The sequence below is a fragment of the Natrix helvetica genome (genome assembly GCF_964273705.1).
Source record: "Natrix helvetica genome assembly, chromosome: 1".
In the NCBI taxonomy this organism is placed as follows: Eukaryota; Metazoa; Chordata; class Lepidosauria; order Squamata; family Natricidae; genus Natrix; species Natrix helvetica.
In genome coordinates, this window is record NC_138548.1 from 231856034 (window position 1) to 231874824 (window position 18791).

Below are 18791 nucleotides of genomic sequence, written 5' to 3' on the forward strand. Positions count from 1 at the left end.
TTAAACATGTAAACTACTGAATCACTCCAATGTGATGTATCTAAACTCAACCTCCCATTTATTTCACAGAATTGCCTCTAGCCATTGATTTCACCACATATTATTTGTAATGGCTAGGAAAACAATTGTATTTCACTTTCTAAGTAAATTAAAAGCTTTAAATATATAAGGACTTCATCATATTCCTACCTCTGTTTAGCTATTGACATGGAAAATCTATGATACCTTAGAAGCTATTGAACTGTACTCACAACAGCCAAATGGATAACAATGAGTGATGGTATAGTTACATTTTATCACTATGTAAAGATCTATAGCTACTCAGCCCTTTCAGGAATAAAACTTCAGCTTCTAAATGTACATTGTCAAAATAAATTATAGCTTTTTATAATATGATTAGTGAGGCATGATAAAGATTCTGATTTGGACTCTGTCTGATTCTAAGTATTGGCAGCAGATCCCTAAATATTAGATTGAAACCAATTGTTCTCCTGTACGGTGAAATTATTCTAAATAACAGAGGGGTGCATATTTCAGAGTTCTAATTATACATTTTGAGGATCCTGTAGATTGGCACCTCCCATATTTTGAGTGATATTACAGTATCTGTCATTTAAAAGAGCTAGCTTCTAAAATCTACTTTTGCAGTAAGCATGATATTGAATTGAGATTTAGGAGAAGAAGGGGGGGAGATTGTGAATCTATTGATTTATGGCAATAGACTTACAACAAGATCTTAAGAAAGTAAGCTTCAATAACAGTTGTTTTTAGTATTAACATTTATTATTTAAATTGTAGCTGATGACAGAAATGAACAAGTTAATGGACATTAGTGGAACCTCATATTTTAAAATTATGCCTTTCAGTTGAATAGAGAGATTGTTATTAAATCTAAAATGAAAGGTTTTTTTATACCATTTTATTAAGACAATAGAATCTGTAGTACATAAAAACTGTTTTAAAAGTCTTGGCCTTAACTTTAAACAGTACATTTCCACAAGCTTTTGCATGAAACAAATAATAGAAGTGTGGTCTGTTATATCGAAATTCAGCTGCCCATATTTCTTCCAAGAAAATATTATTTACTTGACAAATTAGATTTCTTAAGTTTATTATTCTTTTAATTTTAGGTATGAATTATATTCATCATCTATAATTTTGAAGGGAAGGTGTAAACAGCATCAAAATACTGTATATGCTCAGTTTTTGTGTGATTAAACCCTAGAAAGTTGTAGTAGTCAGCAGTTTGCTCAGTTGACAGCAAGTGAATGGATTATAATAATTAATTAAGAACAAGTATAGCTGTTTAAGAAACACTAAATATACTTTGGAACTTAGACAATCGAAAGAGATTTGCATTAACAATTTATAAATCTAATCACATGTTGAAATAAAAAAAATCAATATCTTGTAACAGTTAAAGACTAACATATTTACAGTGTTAAGCTTTTGTGCACACTATGTGCTTCATTTAAAGCAGGGTATCAAACTCAATTTCATTGAGGGCTGCATCAGAGTTGTGTTTGACCTTGGAGGTGTGTCTGTGTGTGTGTGTGTGAGATGGTCAGATGGCGTGGCCGGGATGGGTGTGTAATATGGGAATGTCATGGTGGGCATTCATTACTTATTCTTCATGCTCCACTAATTTTTTTATTTCTAAATTTATACCTCATTCTTTAATAGTAAATTGATTTTTCCAGGCAGGAAAGCTATTTATACTATTGCATTTTTATTATTCAACTAATAATAAAACTACAATAACACAAATAACATGATAATACAAGATCTAACAGCAGAGGTAAATTTCCAGGATACTAAATAGAAATGACTGTCAATTATAGACAGGTGATTGTAGATGAAATGGACCTACAGTATGTAAAACATGGCATTAAACTGTACTATTAACATAGGATGTTGCTTGTTTTCTATCCAGATCAGGCACTTATTTGAGGCCACATAATTGTAATCCAGTCCAATCCAGTACTCCAGCAGCACTCTGCTGGCCAAAAACGGGCCGTGCAGAGTGTCAGGGGAAAAAAAACGCCTGATATCTGAGATCAATGGACCGTGGCTGATTCCCTTCCGCATATCTTTTGAGATATTGAGAAAAATAAAAGTCTTCAAAAGTATTCTAATTAATAAACAAACTTTAATAATAAAATAATAAAAGTAAATGAAACAGAAATAACTAATTGGTTACATTTTGATAAAGAAAGCTCCGTCAGCCAAAGTTGGCTGCCGAACAAAGAAGAGAGGAATTTTTGGAATGTGTAACGCGTGCGCAATAAATCACTTTCAGATAACATTTTGTTTTATGACCTGCGCAATAAAGCTTTCTTAGTTTAACTCTTGAATGTCAGTTTAGGCAGTTCAGGCTTAGCAAACTTTTTAACATCGTGACACCCCTTCTTTTGCTAGTCTGGGCTGACGTCATCAAATCATCAATTAAGGCACATCTTCTTTCGCAGATACTCGTGTTGATTTGCGGCGAGTGGTTAAGCATGTCTGCGATCTGATCATGTGTAGAAACATATTGCAATTTAACAAAACCTTGCTTAACTAATTGCTTTGTGTTTTGATAACGAATGTCAAGACTAGCAAAAGAAGGGGTGTCACGATGTTAAAAAGTTTGCTAAGCCTGAACTGCCTAAACTGACATTCAAGAGTTAAACTAAGAAAGCTTTATTGCGTTTAACTCTTGAATGTCAGTTTAGGCAGTTCAGGCCTAGCAAACTTTTTAACATCGTGACACAGAGGACCCATGAGGCCTCCATGCAGCCCTTTTTTGGCCAGCAGAGTGCTGCTAGAGGCCAGAAACGAGCTGCCGGAGGGGGGGCGCACATGCCCCCTGTGGCCCATTTTGGCCAGCAGAGGCACCGCACGCTGGTCCTTTGATATTTCTGGGCTGGCCCTGCAGGCACCCTCTATCTAAGCATTGAGCATTTTACTGATTTACCGACAGTGCATACTGTTTTCTTGTTATAACTAATAGATATAACACATAAATTATTACAGAGCATAATGTTTTCAATCTAACATATTGAGGGCACATTGCTTGGGCTCTGTGGAAATGTTTTTCAGTAATTGCTCCCATGGCCTTATTTTAGTTTATAATTCAATTAATTTTATAACTTAATGTTGTATTCCAAGATTGCAACACGAAGGCCAAAAGAAATAGCAAGCTATTTTCAGTAAATAATGTAATTAAATATCCTTAATAAAATCAATAAAACTGTCAGGCATGAACAATCAGATCCACGTGTGAAGATCTCAATTGGCTGTTTAATTGCTCAAGCCTATAACACAGGAATCGTTTTAGACTGATGGCTTGTGCCTGGGTCAGAATAGATAGGGTTTAACAGCTTTCAATTCACCCTCTTATTCCCCTGTGGGGATTCCAGACTAATTCCCCATTTGACTCCTCCCCCGGCTCAGTCAGTCTTTCTCCAATAAAAACTAATAAAATATAGAAACAAACTTCACTCATACAGTACATAAATAACCTGTAGAAGAAGAGCTGGCAGAGGTTGAGGGTGTAGTTAAATGCATCATCAGTTTAGAGTCTGTGGGTTGCCATAAAAGATCTAAGTTCAGCCGCCCCCTTGAAATCCGTTGGCTCTTACCCGGCACCAATTTAGTGCCGACCTTTAGTTGATCAGATTCTTGTGCATCGGCTTCAATAAATCATTTAAGCTGCACCCTTACAAATGGTCCTGATTCTTTGCACCTGACAATACCTGGTACAAGGGAGCTAACATGTAAATACAATAGTGTTGATGTTAGTTGCCTTTTAAGAGACACTATTATTAGAACCCTGCACAGAGAAAACTGTACCTTATGTCATGACTTCATAATCCTCCACTGAAGGTGGAATGAACCTCCTTTCCTGCTCCTAAGGATACAGACAGCATGGTACAAGGAAAGACTTTCCTTGATTGCATCTGGAAAGAAACAGTCAGCGGACTTATTTCAGTCTGGGTTACATGATTCCAGTCTGGGTTACATGCTTGTCCCTTCAAGGCTCTGAGGGTCATGTTTTGTACTGTTTGGCTTCTCTGGATCATTATGGGCATCCATATATAAAGCCTCTAAGAATAACCCAAACAAAAAGTAACCAGAACAAGAGCCACAAAAGTTGACCTGTCCCTGTCTAAAAGCAGTCATGCCTTTTGTATCTTTGGATTTGGGATTCCATATCTCGGGGATCTCCTGGGTCTACAGTAGCAGAGCTGGAATAACAATAGCAACAATACTTAGACTTATATACCGCTTCCCAGTGCTTTGCAGCCCTCTCTAAGCAGTTTACAGAGTCAGCCTATTGCCCCCAACAATCTGGGTCCTCATTTTACCCACCTCAGAAGGATGGAAGGCTGAGTTAACCTTGAGCCTGGTGAGATTTGAACTGCCAAATTGCAGGCAGCAGAAGTAGCCTGCAGTACTCCAATATCTGCGCCACCATGGTTCAATGGAGACAATACAAGTCTTACAAAATTTTTAAAAGAAAAAAATTATAACATATTAACATTTATATATTGTCTACAAAAAACATAATAGTCTTTATCTATATACATCTCCAATTTTATGGAAAAATAATTGTAACAAGTCATGTCAGTGGAGCAAATAGTGATTGGAAAAAAATACCCATCATACCTTTCCTATTTCCTAAGTCATCACAACAGCCCACAATTTATTCTGAAGTGATTGTTTAGACCACTAAAAAATAACAGGAGATGCCGAGCATACAGTTGAAAGAGATTCTGAATACAGATTTTTCAAAACTCTGTTTTGCCATTTTGTTTTTAATTTGTTTGTTACAAGGATCATTTTTTTTGGAATTAACTCTGTGCTTTCTGTTTTAGATTTAACATCAAAGTGCAGTTGCAGATTGTAGCCAGTTTCATGCTTACTGGTGTTTCTGGAGGTGCAAAATATGCCCAAAATGGACAACTTTTTGGACGGTTCAAACTCACTGAAACCCTTTCTGAAGATACTTTGGCAGGGCGACTGGTGATGACCAAAGTCAATGCTGTTTATTTATTACCAATCACTAAAGAGAAGTCAGGGCTGTCCCAAGGAACCAAAGAGAAAGTATATGAAGCAATTATTGAAGAAAAAACAAAGGAATATATCTTTCTGAGAATATCCAGGGACTGCTGTGAAGAGCTTAACCTTCGAGCAGATTGTGAAATGCAGGTATGTTGGGGTGAAATCTTTATATACTCTGTGTGTGTGTGTGTGTGCGTGCACGCGTGCGTGCGCGTGCGTGCTGGTCTTGTATTTGGGTCTTTTCCCATGTAAGATTGAGATTGTCTTGGCAACGTTTCGGTGAGGTCCCACTCACCATCTTCAGGCTGGTGTTTTCGGCTTCGTGCTTGTGCGAGTAAGGCGTGGTCAGAGCTGTCGTCTTTCTATAAATCTTGGTGGGGGTGTGTGGAGTGCTGGCTTTGTTGCTGTAAGTGGGTTGATTGGGTGTGTAGTTGCATCCTGATTGGTAGATGGAGTTGATGTTTGTAGATTGGTCGGCTGTTTTGTATCATCCTGTGTGGGTGAGGTGCTGGCTGTGTGTCCGTTGTTCTTTTGTGTTGTAACAACCTGGGTGGTGGGTGGGGTTCGTTTGTTGACTAGGGCTGGTTTCCAGATGTCTGGTAGGCGGGCCTGTTAGTTGTTGTAATCGGGAGTAAAAGCAGGGCAGAATGGCCAATGTGGGATTCAAGGAAAGCATCACATTTTTTTTAGATTTAAATAAAAGTGTCTAGTTTTGAGCATGCCTGCATGGTGTCATCTTCAATCTTCATTAATTTTTCTTATGGTCATGGGCCAGTACCAATATGGTTTTCTTATTTAGCATTTTTATTTAATGTATACTTATTATTAAGTGTAGCATGAGACATATTTTCCCCAGAACAACAGCCCTATGAAGAGGGGTCAACCTATTCTCCAAAGCACCTGAAGGCAGGACAAGAAGCAATGGATGGAAACCAATCAAGGAGTGAAGCAATCTAGAACTAAATAGACATTTTCTGACAGTTAGAACAATTAATCAGTGGAATGACTTGCCTCCAGAAGTTGTGTGTGCTCCAACACTGGAGGTTGTAAAGAAGAGATTGGACAACCATTTGTCTAAAATGAACAGGAAGTTGGATTTCCAATTCTGTTATTCTGAGGCTGTGGAAGCCCTGGCGCTCTCTGGGCTTGGTTGTCTGCTTGCAAAAGTTTCATTATTCAATAAGGTAAACTAAGCTCAGAGAATATCAAGGATTCCACAATGCAGCTTGAATACACATATTCTCTTCTATTGGAACCTATGATGTTGTGTTGCTCTGGGAGAAAATAACAGACCCAAAGTCCAAGTGAGCTTCCATGATTGAGGATGGACTAAAATCTCTCGACCCCTAGCCTGACATCTTAACTCTTCCACAAAATTTGTCTTATTAACTTGAATAAGCGAATATCATCAAAACTACAACATCTTTTTTAGTTTTTTTTCTAATTGGACTGTAAGAAATATATGGAGCTTTGAAATTATCTCATCATATTAGACATAAATAAGTATCTAGTTTAATTTTTATGTTTGTTTTTATAGGTAATAAAATTTAATGGTCCAAATTAATCATTGGCATTTAAAAATGAAAATATGCCTTTTATTTCTCTGCTAAAAATCTGTTCTGATACAGAAAATTCATAGGATTGACTCACGTGAATCTGTTATTCTCAAGGCTCAAAGTCAGCACCAGTGCAGATTATTGATTACAGGACCATTCATGATTTCACTTTTTGCCTGAAAATCCAAACTTTTGAAACTAATTCTGTCTATAACCATGCTGTTTGTTCCTTTATCTGTCACCTATGCTCCCCAACACCTTTTGCTCCACATACCTAGCATGCGTCATTGAAACTGCTTTAAGTGGTGTGTTTTATCAACCTCTTCATTGTACTTAAGAGTGAACAACTTCCACCACCCCTCTGAAAAGGTAGATATTATTGTGTATTATCAAAGCAAGAGTGTGACAAATTGCAATGCTCTCTAGACAGACCCTCTCAAGGTGTGCTTGTGTATGTGTGCTTTTAATGGCTCTATTGTTATGGCTTCAGATCTTTTACTCCACACGCTAAAGAATTGTAAAAGCTTATTTTTATTTTGGTGATCAAAAGTGAAATACTTTTACTTAGCATTTTCCATGCTTTCTTTCAACAAAAATTATTTGACACCTTTCTTAAATAAAATGAAATGAAACTGTAAACTATAAAAATAATAAGAAGAAAAAACTAAAATTGTTGGAAGAGCGTCAAAATAAAATTAGTGTGAGAATCAAAATAAAACTAGTATGAGAAAAGCAAAGAGCTTAAACTTGGAAATTTAGAAAAATTAAAATGTCTTCATCCATGGCATCATTCCTTCTGTGGGAAGATGATTCCCAATTGAAGTACAATCATAGAAGATGCTTTTTCTTTAATAAGATTTCCTTATGCAGGAGCACCAGGAGATGATTAATTAATTATGGCCCTCTGGTTCATTTGTGCTATATCACATATTTTGCTCTACAACATAACTTTTAAAGAATTGAAAATAGTATTAAAAATTCAAAAATGCAGACATCCTTCTGAAGGAGTTTTTGTATAAATGCCTAATTATAATATCTAAACTAATACATAATAATGGTTTCATTATTCAGTATAATAAAAGAAAAAAAAAACCCAGATAGACAATGTACTCAGTAACTGTCCATTTTGCTAAATGTGATAACACTAATTGCATTTCAGGGCAAGTGATGGAACACTATGGCAGAAATAGTTTTGCAGAAAACTGAAAATACTTCGGAAGAAATTTGTATAGACAATAATGGCAACTATGTCTTATTTCATTATCATGATTGAAGCAGCTCAGTTCTCTCTTCAGTTCTCAGTTCAATAAAAGCTGTTGCAACCTGTGATAATCAAATTAAACATTGGGCAACTCCAATTTGAATACAATTAAATGTAATGTAATTCTGATGGAGGAGATAGCTGCAGCCATCTTCATTTTACAGGGTACATTTCAACTTATTTCATTAGAGGAGGTAGCTTAGTGCCTAAAAGCAGTTGATCAATACAGTCCTGATTTGATCCTATATGAGATCAGTCCCATTCTTGATCTCAGACTCAATAACGCATTTGCCAGACCTTTATTAAAAATGAATCCATAGGTCTCCTAAAATAAATAATAAATTATTAAGATCAAGCCTAATAATTTCATAACTGATAAATGATGATGTTAATGATGTTTGGAAATATTTGAAAAGGTAATTTTTGAGTATTAAGAATCATAGGCCCATTTTTGATAGATGAGATGAATGAGAAAAATGTGACCTTGCTGATTCTTCATGATCTTTCAGTGCCATGAGTATTCATGAGTATTTATTCATAGAATAAAATAAAATAACAGAGTTGAAAAGGACCTTGGAGGTCTTCTAGTCCAACCCCCTGCTCAGTCAGAAAACCCTATACTAGGGGTGTCAAACTCGCGTTGTCATGGCGTCATCATGTGACGTTTTTCCCACTTTGCTAAACCAGGCATGGGCGTGGCCAGCATCTGAAACATCCAGCCTGCAGGCTGTGAATTTAACAGCCCTGCCCTATACCATTTCAGACAAATGGTTCTCCAATCTCTTCCTAAACTCTTCCTGTGTTGGAGCATTCACAACTTCTGGAGGCACTGATTAATTGTTCTAATTATCCGGAAATTTCTCCTTAGTTCTAGGTTGCTTCTCACCATGATTAGTTTCAATCCATTGCTTCTTTTCCTGCCCTCAGGTGCTTTGGAGAATAGCTTACTCCCTCTTCTTTGTGGCAACCCTGAGATATCAGAACACTGCTATTATGTCAACCCTAGTCCATGTTTAGGTTGGTAGTGAAACACATTACATAGAAGTGATTCTTCACTTATTCTGTTAGAAAATCGTATGTGCTGTATTTATTTTTGCCTTCCATGGACTATCTAGGGCCGGGATGGCGGACCTATGGCACTCGTGCCACAGGTGGCATGCAGAGCCATTTGTTAGGGCATGTGAGGCGTTGCCCTGTCAGCTGGCCAGTGCGCGCTGGCCAGCTGAGTTCAGCCCTTTTTAAAGCCATTTTTCGTCCTCCCCAGGCTCCAGAGGCCTGAGGAGGGCAAAAACAGCCTCCTTCCCCCCTTTTGTACATTTTACCAAAAACTATCACTCAGTTTGTTTGTTCTTTTATAAAAATTCCATCAACTGTTAAATTAGAAAGCCCATTTTTTGTATTATAAAAATAGCGTATTAAAATTATTTATTTAGACATTTCATATAAAATATAAAAAGCTATGAACTAATTCCAGGATATGGTAATACTGTGTTGATTTACATCATTAATAGTAGATATTTAACTGTCACCTGATTTTGGAGGATGTAATGGAAAACGTGTCATGTCATATTTTCTGAACAAAATTTACTTCCATTAAACACATTTAATATATTTTTCTATACACCATGAAATGATTTCTCTATCTCCTTCCTGTAGGCATGTATTGGTTGATTGGCTATCGAATAGAATAACTTTCAAATACAATTTTCATGTGCAGATTGTAATAAATGAATTTTCATTATGGAAACTGACAGTGTCACTTTCTAATTGATTGAAAAATTATGTGAGAATCTTAATGTATTCATTTAACCTGCATAATTAGTTGACATGCTGCTTACATCAGTGGTACTCAAGCTGTATATTTTCTAACAAACAATAATCAAAAGGCTAATTGGCTCTATCTGAAAATAGCACTTTAGTACAGAATGAAATGGTTAATTAGAGGTGGTGACTAGATTACTTTCAGAGGTTACTTGAAGTTGAACTTGTTAATGTCATTCCTACATTTCGCTAAACAGCATTGATGTGTTATGGAGCGCATTTAGCTTTACATAATAATAAAATATTATTATCCATCCACTCCATTAATAGGTTTCTATATTTTAGAGAGGGAGTGGGTAGTTTGTGACCTCACGTTCATGTGGCTCCCAAATCCCCTCAGATCATAACCAGGGAAAACCAAGACAGTTTGCTCTCATCTTGGGGTGGAAAACATATGGAAACTACGATATATCCTCAACATATTCTAGTTTAAAAACCAGTTAAATCCTCCAAATTCCTCTCTGATCTCATCCACATATGCATTATAGCTACACTATAGCTCACCACTTCCAAATGTTGTTTTTGCCCACCAAAATATTTTCTGTACCTGTTTTACTCAGTCTAAGGTATTATATTATTTATTTATTTCACATATTTATAAGCTCACACAACTCAAGCAATGTGACTCTGGAACATGTGACTCATGTTTAGTGACAAAGGCTCCCACTGAAATAATTTGGAAAATGAAGGGAATCACACTGTAGGATTGGCTGGAGAGTGCTTTGGTAAGAGGGAAGGTGGAAGACAAAGGTGTTTATCTAACCTTTCTGTAAGTCATGTGCATGCCTGCCAGGTTTCTGTAGTTGGCTGCCCAATCATTGCCCTTCTTGTTGACCAAATTGGCCTTGGGGGGGGGGGAGGAATTAATGAAACATTATGAGAGCCGTGTGAAACTGGTACTGTCAGATTTGCTTTTTTTCTCATGTTTCTACTAGTTTGCTACTTGGGTTTTGCCTAAGACTATTGCTTATATTTGCTTTAGTTTTTTAACTTTGTGGTTGTGCAAAGCATTTGGAAGAATGCCACAGGTAGGGCACCACAATTGAAACACCACTTCTGGAAGTATTAAAGCAGCCACATTTGTTGGATGGCTCATGGCTCTGTTTTGAAGAATGTCCTCAGCTAGGTGCATGTAGGTGTGCGTGTACCCATGTTACAAGCACTGCGGCTTTGTTTCACTAGTGGTCCCAGGTTGATTGTCTTTTGTTCTTTGTGTCCTAAAGCTGGAAACAAGTTTGACTTCAAAAGCTGGAATTTTCATAGGGTTTCTTTTTTCCAGCAAGCTTTAGATCAATGTAATCCTATTTCTTTACATGAGGGGATATAACTCACATGTCTGTAAGCTATTCCAGAACTCCATCTAAGTCTGTAAGCTTCAGTCTACCCTTCCCTTTTTGTCCAATGAAGAATTCTCAGAATTTCAAAAATGTGAATGCTAGTTTGAACATGTTAGGATATTGAGGTTCCCTCTCCCCATTTATAGTCAAAACAGGTCCTTTTTGTTGTTTCATACCCTGTTTCCCTGAAAATAAGACCTCCGTGGAAAATAAGCCCAATCGGGCTTTTGAGCGCATGCGCTAAAATAAGCCTTCCCTCGAAAATAAGCCCTCCCCGAAAATATTGCAACATAGCAGCAGCCATGAGGTGACCACACTCACTGCCTCCTGCAGCTCAAAAATAATAAGATCTCCCCAAAAATAGAACCAAGTGTTTATTTCAGGGGTCAAAAAAAAATAAGACCTTCTCTTATTTTCAGGGAAACACGCTACATAAATAGTATAAGAAATAACTTTTATGTTATTTAGGAAAATTGGTTTGACAACATAACATTTCAATATATTTTTAATGTAGTGCTCTGGCTGTATTTCTAGTGAAAATTGTGGTGGATAACAATCTGTTTGGCTCCTATTAAATTGTGTTGTTTTAAATTTTATATTTTGTCTTTTTGAATATGCATGTTTGTGTATGTACATATATATAAATAAACGTCCCAATATTGTAGAATTGTTTGAGCAGTCAAAATGATGGTAAATGAAGTCATATTGCCTTATAATGGCTGATTTTAAAACAGTCAAATAAATAGATTTTATTGATTTTAGAAATATTTCTAATTTTTTTAATGGGTTAATAAAATAAAGTTTTTAATGCCTTGCTCTTTCAAAATAATGTTTGTTTTTATCTTAATTAAAAATACGTGTTAGCATTATATCAGTTTACAATATTAACATGTGGTCAAGTAGGAATGTGTTAATTATTAATTATTCAAGTTTCAAAAAGTTTATTCACAAATTATGTAGTTTTATGTTGACAATATAGGGATTAATTATTTGTACTAGTGTAACTAATCTTTTTAATTTCCTGTTTTCTGGCATGTTATTCATTTATTCATTCCTTCATTCCTTCATTCATTTTGTATGCACTTAGGTCGAGCTTCAGTTTCAGTTAAACCGCTTACCCCTCTGTGAAATGCATTATGCCTTGGATAGGATCAAGGACAACGGTGTCCTGTTTCCAGATGTCAGCATGACCCCCACAATACCTTGGAGTCCCAACAGGTAGAAAAACTTTAATCCAGGGAACTAGTATATTAAAATTACAGAATTTGCATTCCTTGTATTTAGATGATTCATATAACCTTGTCCACTAGAATGTTTTAGGTAAAGTGATGAAAACAAATGACAAATTTTTCCTATGAATGTCAGGATTAGGCAATGGACTATTTTTATTCTTTATATCAAAGGCCAGTTTTAATCAATCACATCCTTTATGGAAGAAACTGCTTTAAAAACGAACTGTTCTTTCAAATGTGATGTACTTAATGCAGATTAAAGCTCAGTTGGAAGCATTTGTGTTGGTTTATATAAAAAGCTATGGAGAAAAGCTGGATCTGAATGGAGCAATCTAAAAGAATCGGGTATGAGAGGATTTTAATCTGCCTGATGATGTGATGTTGCATCTTTTGGCTAGGGGTGTGGTGAGAATCAATAACTTTTCTAACCTCTGGTTTGTAGTATTTGTAGAATATTAAGCTAGTTTGTTTTTTAATCTTACTATTATACATTACAGACAGCAAATTAATTAAATTGCTGTGTTTTTGTGACTTTTATATATTGCTCATGTATCTATTTCTTGTAGATCAATACATGCCAATGTTTCTGAGATATGAATCTACCGTAATATAAACAGTACATTCAGTGGTGGGTTCCGGCAGCCGCTACTACCAGTTTGCTCAGAGACGTGCCGCGTGCGCATGTGCAGTACAGTGAAAATTGCTCTGCACATGCTTAGAACCCAAAAACAAGATGGCGGCACCAGGAGAACCGATTCAGGGGTGTGGCAGGCCTGGGTCACTGCTGGCTCCAGCGACCCACATCTCCAAGCTACTACTGGTTCGGCCGAACTGGGCAAAACCAGTAGGAACCCACCACTGAGTACATTTTACAAAAAGGTAGCAAAAAAGTATAAAAGAATCAAAAGGTATTTTACCATTTGAGGAAACAATGCGGCATACAAAGCCTTTTGAGCTTGAATTGAAACTGATTTCATTGTTTGAAAGTAAGGTACGTTGTAATCTAGGCAAGGAGTAGACAATCTTTTTATCCCAACAGCTCTTCTTTTTATTTCTATTTCTTTGTGTGCAAGATAATGAGATCACTGGAGAAGACAGGATTATGTTTTTGAGCCTGATATTTCTCTCTCTAGGGTTTTTAAAAAAGGTTGTATAGGTTTTACCTTTATCTCCCAGTGGCAATACTAAGCCAGCATTACCAAGCCAGTCTTAACTTGGAAAAGTTAAGTGGGTTTTTAGATATGGGAAGAAGGCAGTAGCAAACTACTTCCATATTGTTGTTGTGGAAACCTGCAGTACTTGTAGTCAGTCCTCAGAAGCCAAATTCAGTTGAGGGAGTCTTAATATTTTATCACAAAAGACAAAGAGAAAGCAATTATTCTTGAATACAGGTAGTCCTTGCTTAATCTAATTGGAACTGGAATTCTCATTGCTAAGTGAGGCAGTTGTTAGGTGAAACGCCACAGGACCTCACTGCTTAGCAATAATAGTTCCATTAGTTAAGCCAGGATTGTGCTCTTGTTAAATAAATACTTCACGCTCCTCCTGTCCTGACACATTTGCCTCTGTTTCAGTCGTCGTCGTCCCCCCCATCTCTTTTGGCCTTTTGACCATTATGTATTCTGCCACCACCCATTGTCACCACCCCCGAAAATTGCTGGCCCTTTGCAAAGCTTTGGAAGAGGAATGCTCTGCTGAGAATGAGCAGAGGATCTGCAGGTTGTTTCTGTTGGTGCTGGAATCGCCTCCAGTCCACACAGAAGGCCACAAGCCATTTCTCTAGGAACACTTCCAGTGTGAACTACAGAGCCTATGCCGCAAACAATCCTGGAGAACCTGTCTGTGGGCTTCAACACATTGGAAGCTGCTGGTGCTTTGCAAAGTTTTGCCGGAGGAAGGCTGGACTGAGAGTAAGAGGTGCTGGTGCTGGACTCGCCTCCATACCTCATTGAAGCCTGAAGGCTGGGTCTCCCTAAGTGCTTCTGACACAAGCTGCAGAGAAGTGGAAGCCCTCATCCCCCTGCTGCCTCCAGTTCTGCCACTACCCTGGGCAACACCTGCCATACATTCTCCACCTTTACCTGGGAAGGCCCCGCCTCCTCTCCTGCCTCGCCCAGTAACAAAGAGCACTACACCATGCTGCCCAGTGGTGGGTTCCTGCCGGATCGCACCGGATCGCGCGCTCCCTTTCGGCGCTAAACCCGGAAGTACGGTGTTGCCCTGCCCCTGGCGACGCGACAACGCTTGCCTGCGCTCCACCAGCTCGGCTGGGAACGGAGATGTTTCCTCAGCGGAGCGGAGCGCCTGAAAGGGACGCAGGCTCAGCCTGCCAGGCTGCCACCGCTCCACTGAAGACATTGCTGAGCAGAGAAACGTCTCCGTTCCCAGCCGAGCTGGTGGAGCGCAGGCAAGCGTCGTCGCGTCGCCAGGGGCGGGGCAACACCGTACTTCCGGGTTTAGCGCCAAAAGGGAGCGCGCGATCCGGTGCGATCCGGCAGGAACCCACCACTGATGCTGCCACACTGTCTTCTCCCTGGCTGGACCCATCAAGCTTTGGCTGATGAGGTTCTGCTGCCCTGCGATGAGCACTTGGATTCTGGGCCAGCAGTATGAACAAGTCAGTCAGATGGTAGTGATGGGATAAAGGGGAGCAGGGCTCTGCGGTAGAATCCAGAGCAGCAAAAAGGACAGAAATAGGGGAAAAAATAGGCATGTGGGAGATGAAGCTTCCCTGCAGTCTTCTGCATGCCTACTTCTAAATCTCCCACTGCCCATGCTAAAGCTGCTGTTTAAAACAATCATTAATCTAATCTATAAGTGGTCTCAAGCATTTACTGCCCCAATTTCATTCTTTCCAATTCTATAGTGTTAGTGCTTCTCAGTGTCAGAGGTAGGATTTTATATTCTTTCCCCAATTATTTAAAAACATCCACCCAATTGATCACATTTTAAATTATATGGTTCATTTCTGTTTTGTTAATGCCACTTGTATTAATTAACCAAAAATAATCTGTGGTGTTAAATAAACTGAACAAGTATTATGGTGATGTAATCACAGTGGAAAGTTTATTAGATCTTTTAAAACTTAGCTTTGATTATGAAAGCAATGGGAAGAAGGGTCACAAGGCCTGTTTCAAACCAAGTTGGAGTGTTTTAGGCCTTTGGACAGAATGAAACAGGGCTATTTTGTTCCAAGCAGAAGAGGTGTGGGAGGAGCGGGCAAAATGCCAAGGATGTTATCTGCTGAGTTGGTAAGGCAGTGAAAAGAAGGCGTGTCAGATCCATGGCAAGTGAAGTGGTGGGAGATGCTGGGATGGGTGTCTGAAGGGATGGAAGGAGAAAAGATGCTGGGAAATCAGAGGTAGGCAGGATGGCCCACTGGCTAGTGAGACATGCTGCGCTGGGACATCAATGGCAATAACTGAGAGGAGGGGGAAGTTGCAGGGAAGATTGAGGGCAGATGGACCAATGGTATATCAGGCATTGATGAGAGATGAAAGAAGGAAGAGGAGGTGATAAGATTTGGAACAGGCAGGTTAGTGGAATATGTCCCACTGGGAATACTGAAAGAAAGAAGAGAGGGGACAAAGCGCAATAGCCTTGACCTACTCAGCCCATCCAGATTTCATTTCATATGAAACAAAGTGTTCTGGGTTTTGCTTCAGTCCGGTCTGAAAGATTCAACAGAACCTCTAGAGCAGGGGTGGGGAACTATGACCCTTTTATGACTTGTGGACTTCAACTCCCAGAATTCCTGAGCCAGCCATGTTCCTAGTTAATCAATCAGATGATATGACCAAATATTAAACAGTTTTAATTTTTTTTAAAGAAGTGGATATTTTTATCCTATTGGTTTGGAGATTATAAAAACAGTGTAAGAATTTATTAATACAAGCTTTGTTTCCGATGTGTCTTTGATTATATCCTGCTTTCTATTGTGCAGGCAGTGGGATGAGCAGTTGGATCCTAGGCTCAATGCAAAGCAGAAGGAGGCTGTTCTGGCCATCACAACGCCACTGTCAATTCAATTGCCTCCAGTCCTTATTATCGGTCCTTATGGGACGGGCAAAACCTTCACTTTGGCTCAGGCAGTCAAACAAATTCTCCAACAGCAGGACACTAGGTGAGATGGGATGATCTACAGATTTTTAATTAGGAGGCAAATACCTCTCTTTATTTAAAGGTTAGCAGAGTAGAGTTTTCATCTGGCTTTACCCCTCCCCCCCCTTCCCACCATCCCTCATTGTCTTATATAGATATTTAGCGGAGTATTTGTGAGTCTAATCTCTCCCTTTGAATTAAAAGTGGCGCCCTGTGAATAAAAGCACAGCATTTCATTTAGAAATCAGTGATTTGTATAGCATTGTGTTAGTGATCTTTGTTTATAAAACCTTATTACTTTTTATTTATTTATTTACCCACATTTGTACGCCACTAATTCATGTGATTCTAGGTGGCTTAAATATATATAAAACTAAAACATGGATCAAAATAGAATAAAAGCAATTAATCATAAATAAATAAATAAATAAAACTTAAATACGCTAAAGGACATGAAGATAGGGACACATAGAATCTTGGGGCCATACTGTTCCAGGCAGAGGGGGCTGCGCCATGGCCTAGCAAGAATGTCTTCTTGCTAGGCCATGATAAAGGCAGGCAGGCAGGCAGGCAGATTCTGTCTGGAGAAGATGGCCCTGAAGTAATGGAAAGCAATTGGAAAATTTTTATTGAAAGTGAGTACATTCTCACAGAAGTTAGGAACATCATACAAATCATAAAATTTTCAGATTAATTTCATTGAAAGAAGTATGTAGAAAAGATGATCACTATTTTTTTGTAATTTTACTGCTTTGAATGATTTTCTGTTTCTTCATTGCTTTTTTATTTGCACCATTTATTCCAGCAGGATTCTCATTTGCACCCATTCTAATAGTGCTGCTGATCTCTACATAAAGGATTATTTACATCCATATGTAGAAGCAGGCAATCCCCAGGCGAGACCTCTCAGGTATTTTTTAAGGTTTATTACGTATCTATACAATATCTTAAGAAAAGGTGTCTGTTCCAAACAGTTTTGTAAAAAACCATAGAGCTTTCACGTTTATTGGCATTTTAAAACGATGCTTTTGCATAACCTAGAGACTCTGACGTGCATAATGAAAGAATGTCATTTGTGAGCTCATTTCATGCATTAAAGATAAAGACATCCTTTTTTAAGTTGTTCTTATGTGTTTATTTGTGCTTTCCTAACTGAACAAATTTTGATATGGTCCTCTAAAAAGCTGCTAAAATATTTTAACAAAATATTGGTTGAATTTTGTTGGGGGGTAAATAATGCTTCTTTAATTCAGAGCCAATTTAGAGTGAACAATTGTTTAAAAAGCTACATATCTGGAAAATCATAAAAAATTAGTTCAGTATCAATCTCTTTGTGTATTTAAATGAACTTGCTTCATGTATTCTTTCTAGAGTTAGCAAAAGAAAATTAATTGGGAAATAAAATATACGTGGTTTTTGTGAGAAATGTGTATATACTTACCTATCTGCAATATGTAGTTTTTTCTTAAAATGGATATGTGTATAATTTAGAGTTCATTTAAGTCCTAAACCTGCTATGAAAACTTCATCACTGCATTCTATTGTCCTGATGTCAGGACAGCAGTGGAGCTTGGATAGAATATTTCAGCAAACAAATGTTTTATATTTAAAATGATACTAATGGGCATGTGAAGTGGCAGCTTTGCTGTAGTGTCACTTGTAACAAAGATTACACCATTCATAGCAACCTGCAGTCTATAAGATAGCTCCATTTTGAACTGTCTCAAATTAAAAACACTCCAAAAGTGAGATATTTTGAATTTAAAACGTTTTTCATATCACCATGAGCTGTCCTGATTTCTCCTAGAATATTTCCTTTCTTACTCTGAGATAGAATTAGAATTTCTATCTTCTACCCTTAAAAATAGAAAAGGATTGCATATATCAAAGATACTTTTCTGCAAGGAAAAATCCTAGAAGAGTGTTTGTTTTCAGAAGATTGGATAAATGGAATGGACTTTTAAGAGACTTCATGTTCAGAACAGGAAATGTTTGAGTATAAAAGAACATATCTCATTATTTTCACCTTCATTTGCAAACAAGATACTGGGTTGTATGAATAGGTATCACTAGGGGAATTGATTCTGTTCATTGCTGATCATATTTGGATATAATTGCATTTGGAAATAGGATTTATTACTTGTTAGTGTAATATAAGGGTTAAGCTATTTGGCTGCAATGGAGTGGATCCAAATACATCCCCTTTCACACAACCTCTGGGAGATTCTGGATCAGGTATCATGTTTTCCTGAAAATAAGACCCAACCAGAAAATAAGCCCTACCCAAAAATAAGCCCCAGTTAGGATTGTCAGACACATTTAGTATCATATTCCCCCTAAAATAAGACCTAACCAGAAAATACGTTCTAATGCGTCTTTTGGAGCAAAAATTAATATAAGACACAGTCTTATTTTCGAGGAAACACAAGTATTTTTC

General features: G+C 37.8%; 1 protein-coding gene across 6 annotated transcripts in view; it reads left to right on the top strand.

Moving 5' to 3' along the window:
• HELZ (helicase with zinc finger) overlaps positions 1–18791 on the top strand; it is a 142657-nt gene that overhangs the window by 63159 nt on the left and 60707 nt on the right. For 4 of the 6 annotated variants that reach the window (XM_081934401.1, XM_081934400.1, XM_081934397.1 and 1 more), the window contains 4 exons: positions 4860–5193; positions 12109–12239; positions 16197–16376; positions 17160–17264. In XM_081934401.1, the coding sequence (XP_081790527.1) occupies positions 4860–5193; positions 12109–12239; positions 16197–16376; positions 17160–17264 (750 nt within the window). The remainder of the gene's footprint in view (positions 1–4859; positions 5194–12108; positions 12240–16196; positions 16377–17159; positions 17265–18791) is intronic. The other 2 variants (XM_081934398.1, XM_081934402.1) reach the window with 1 other exon arrangement.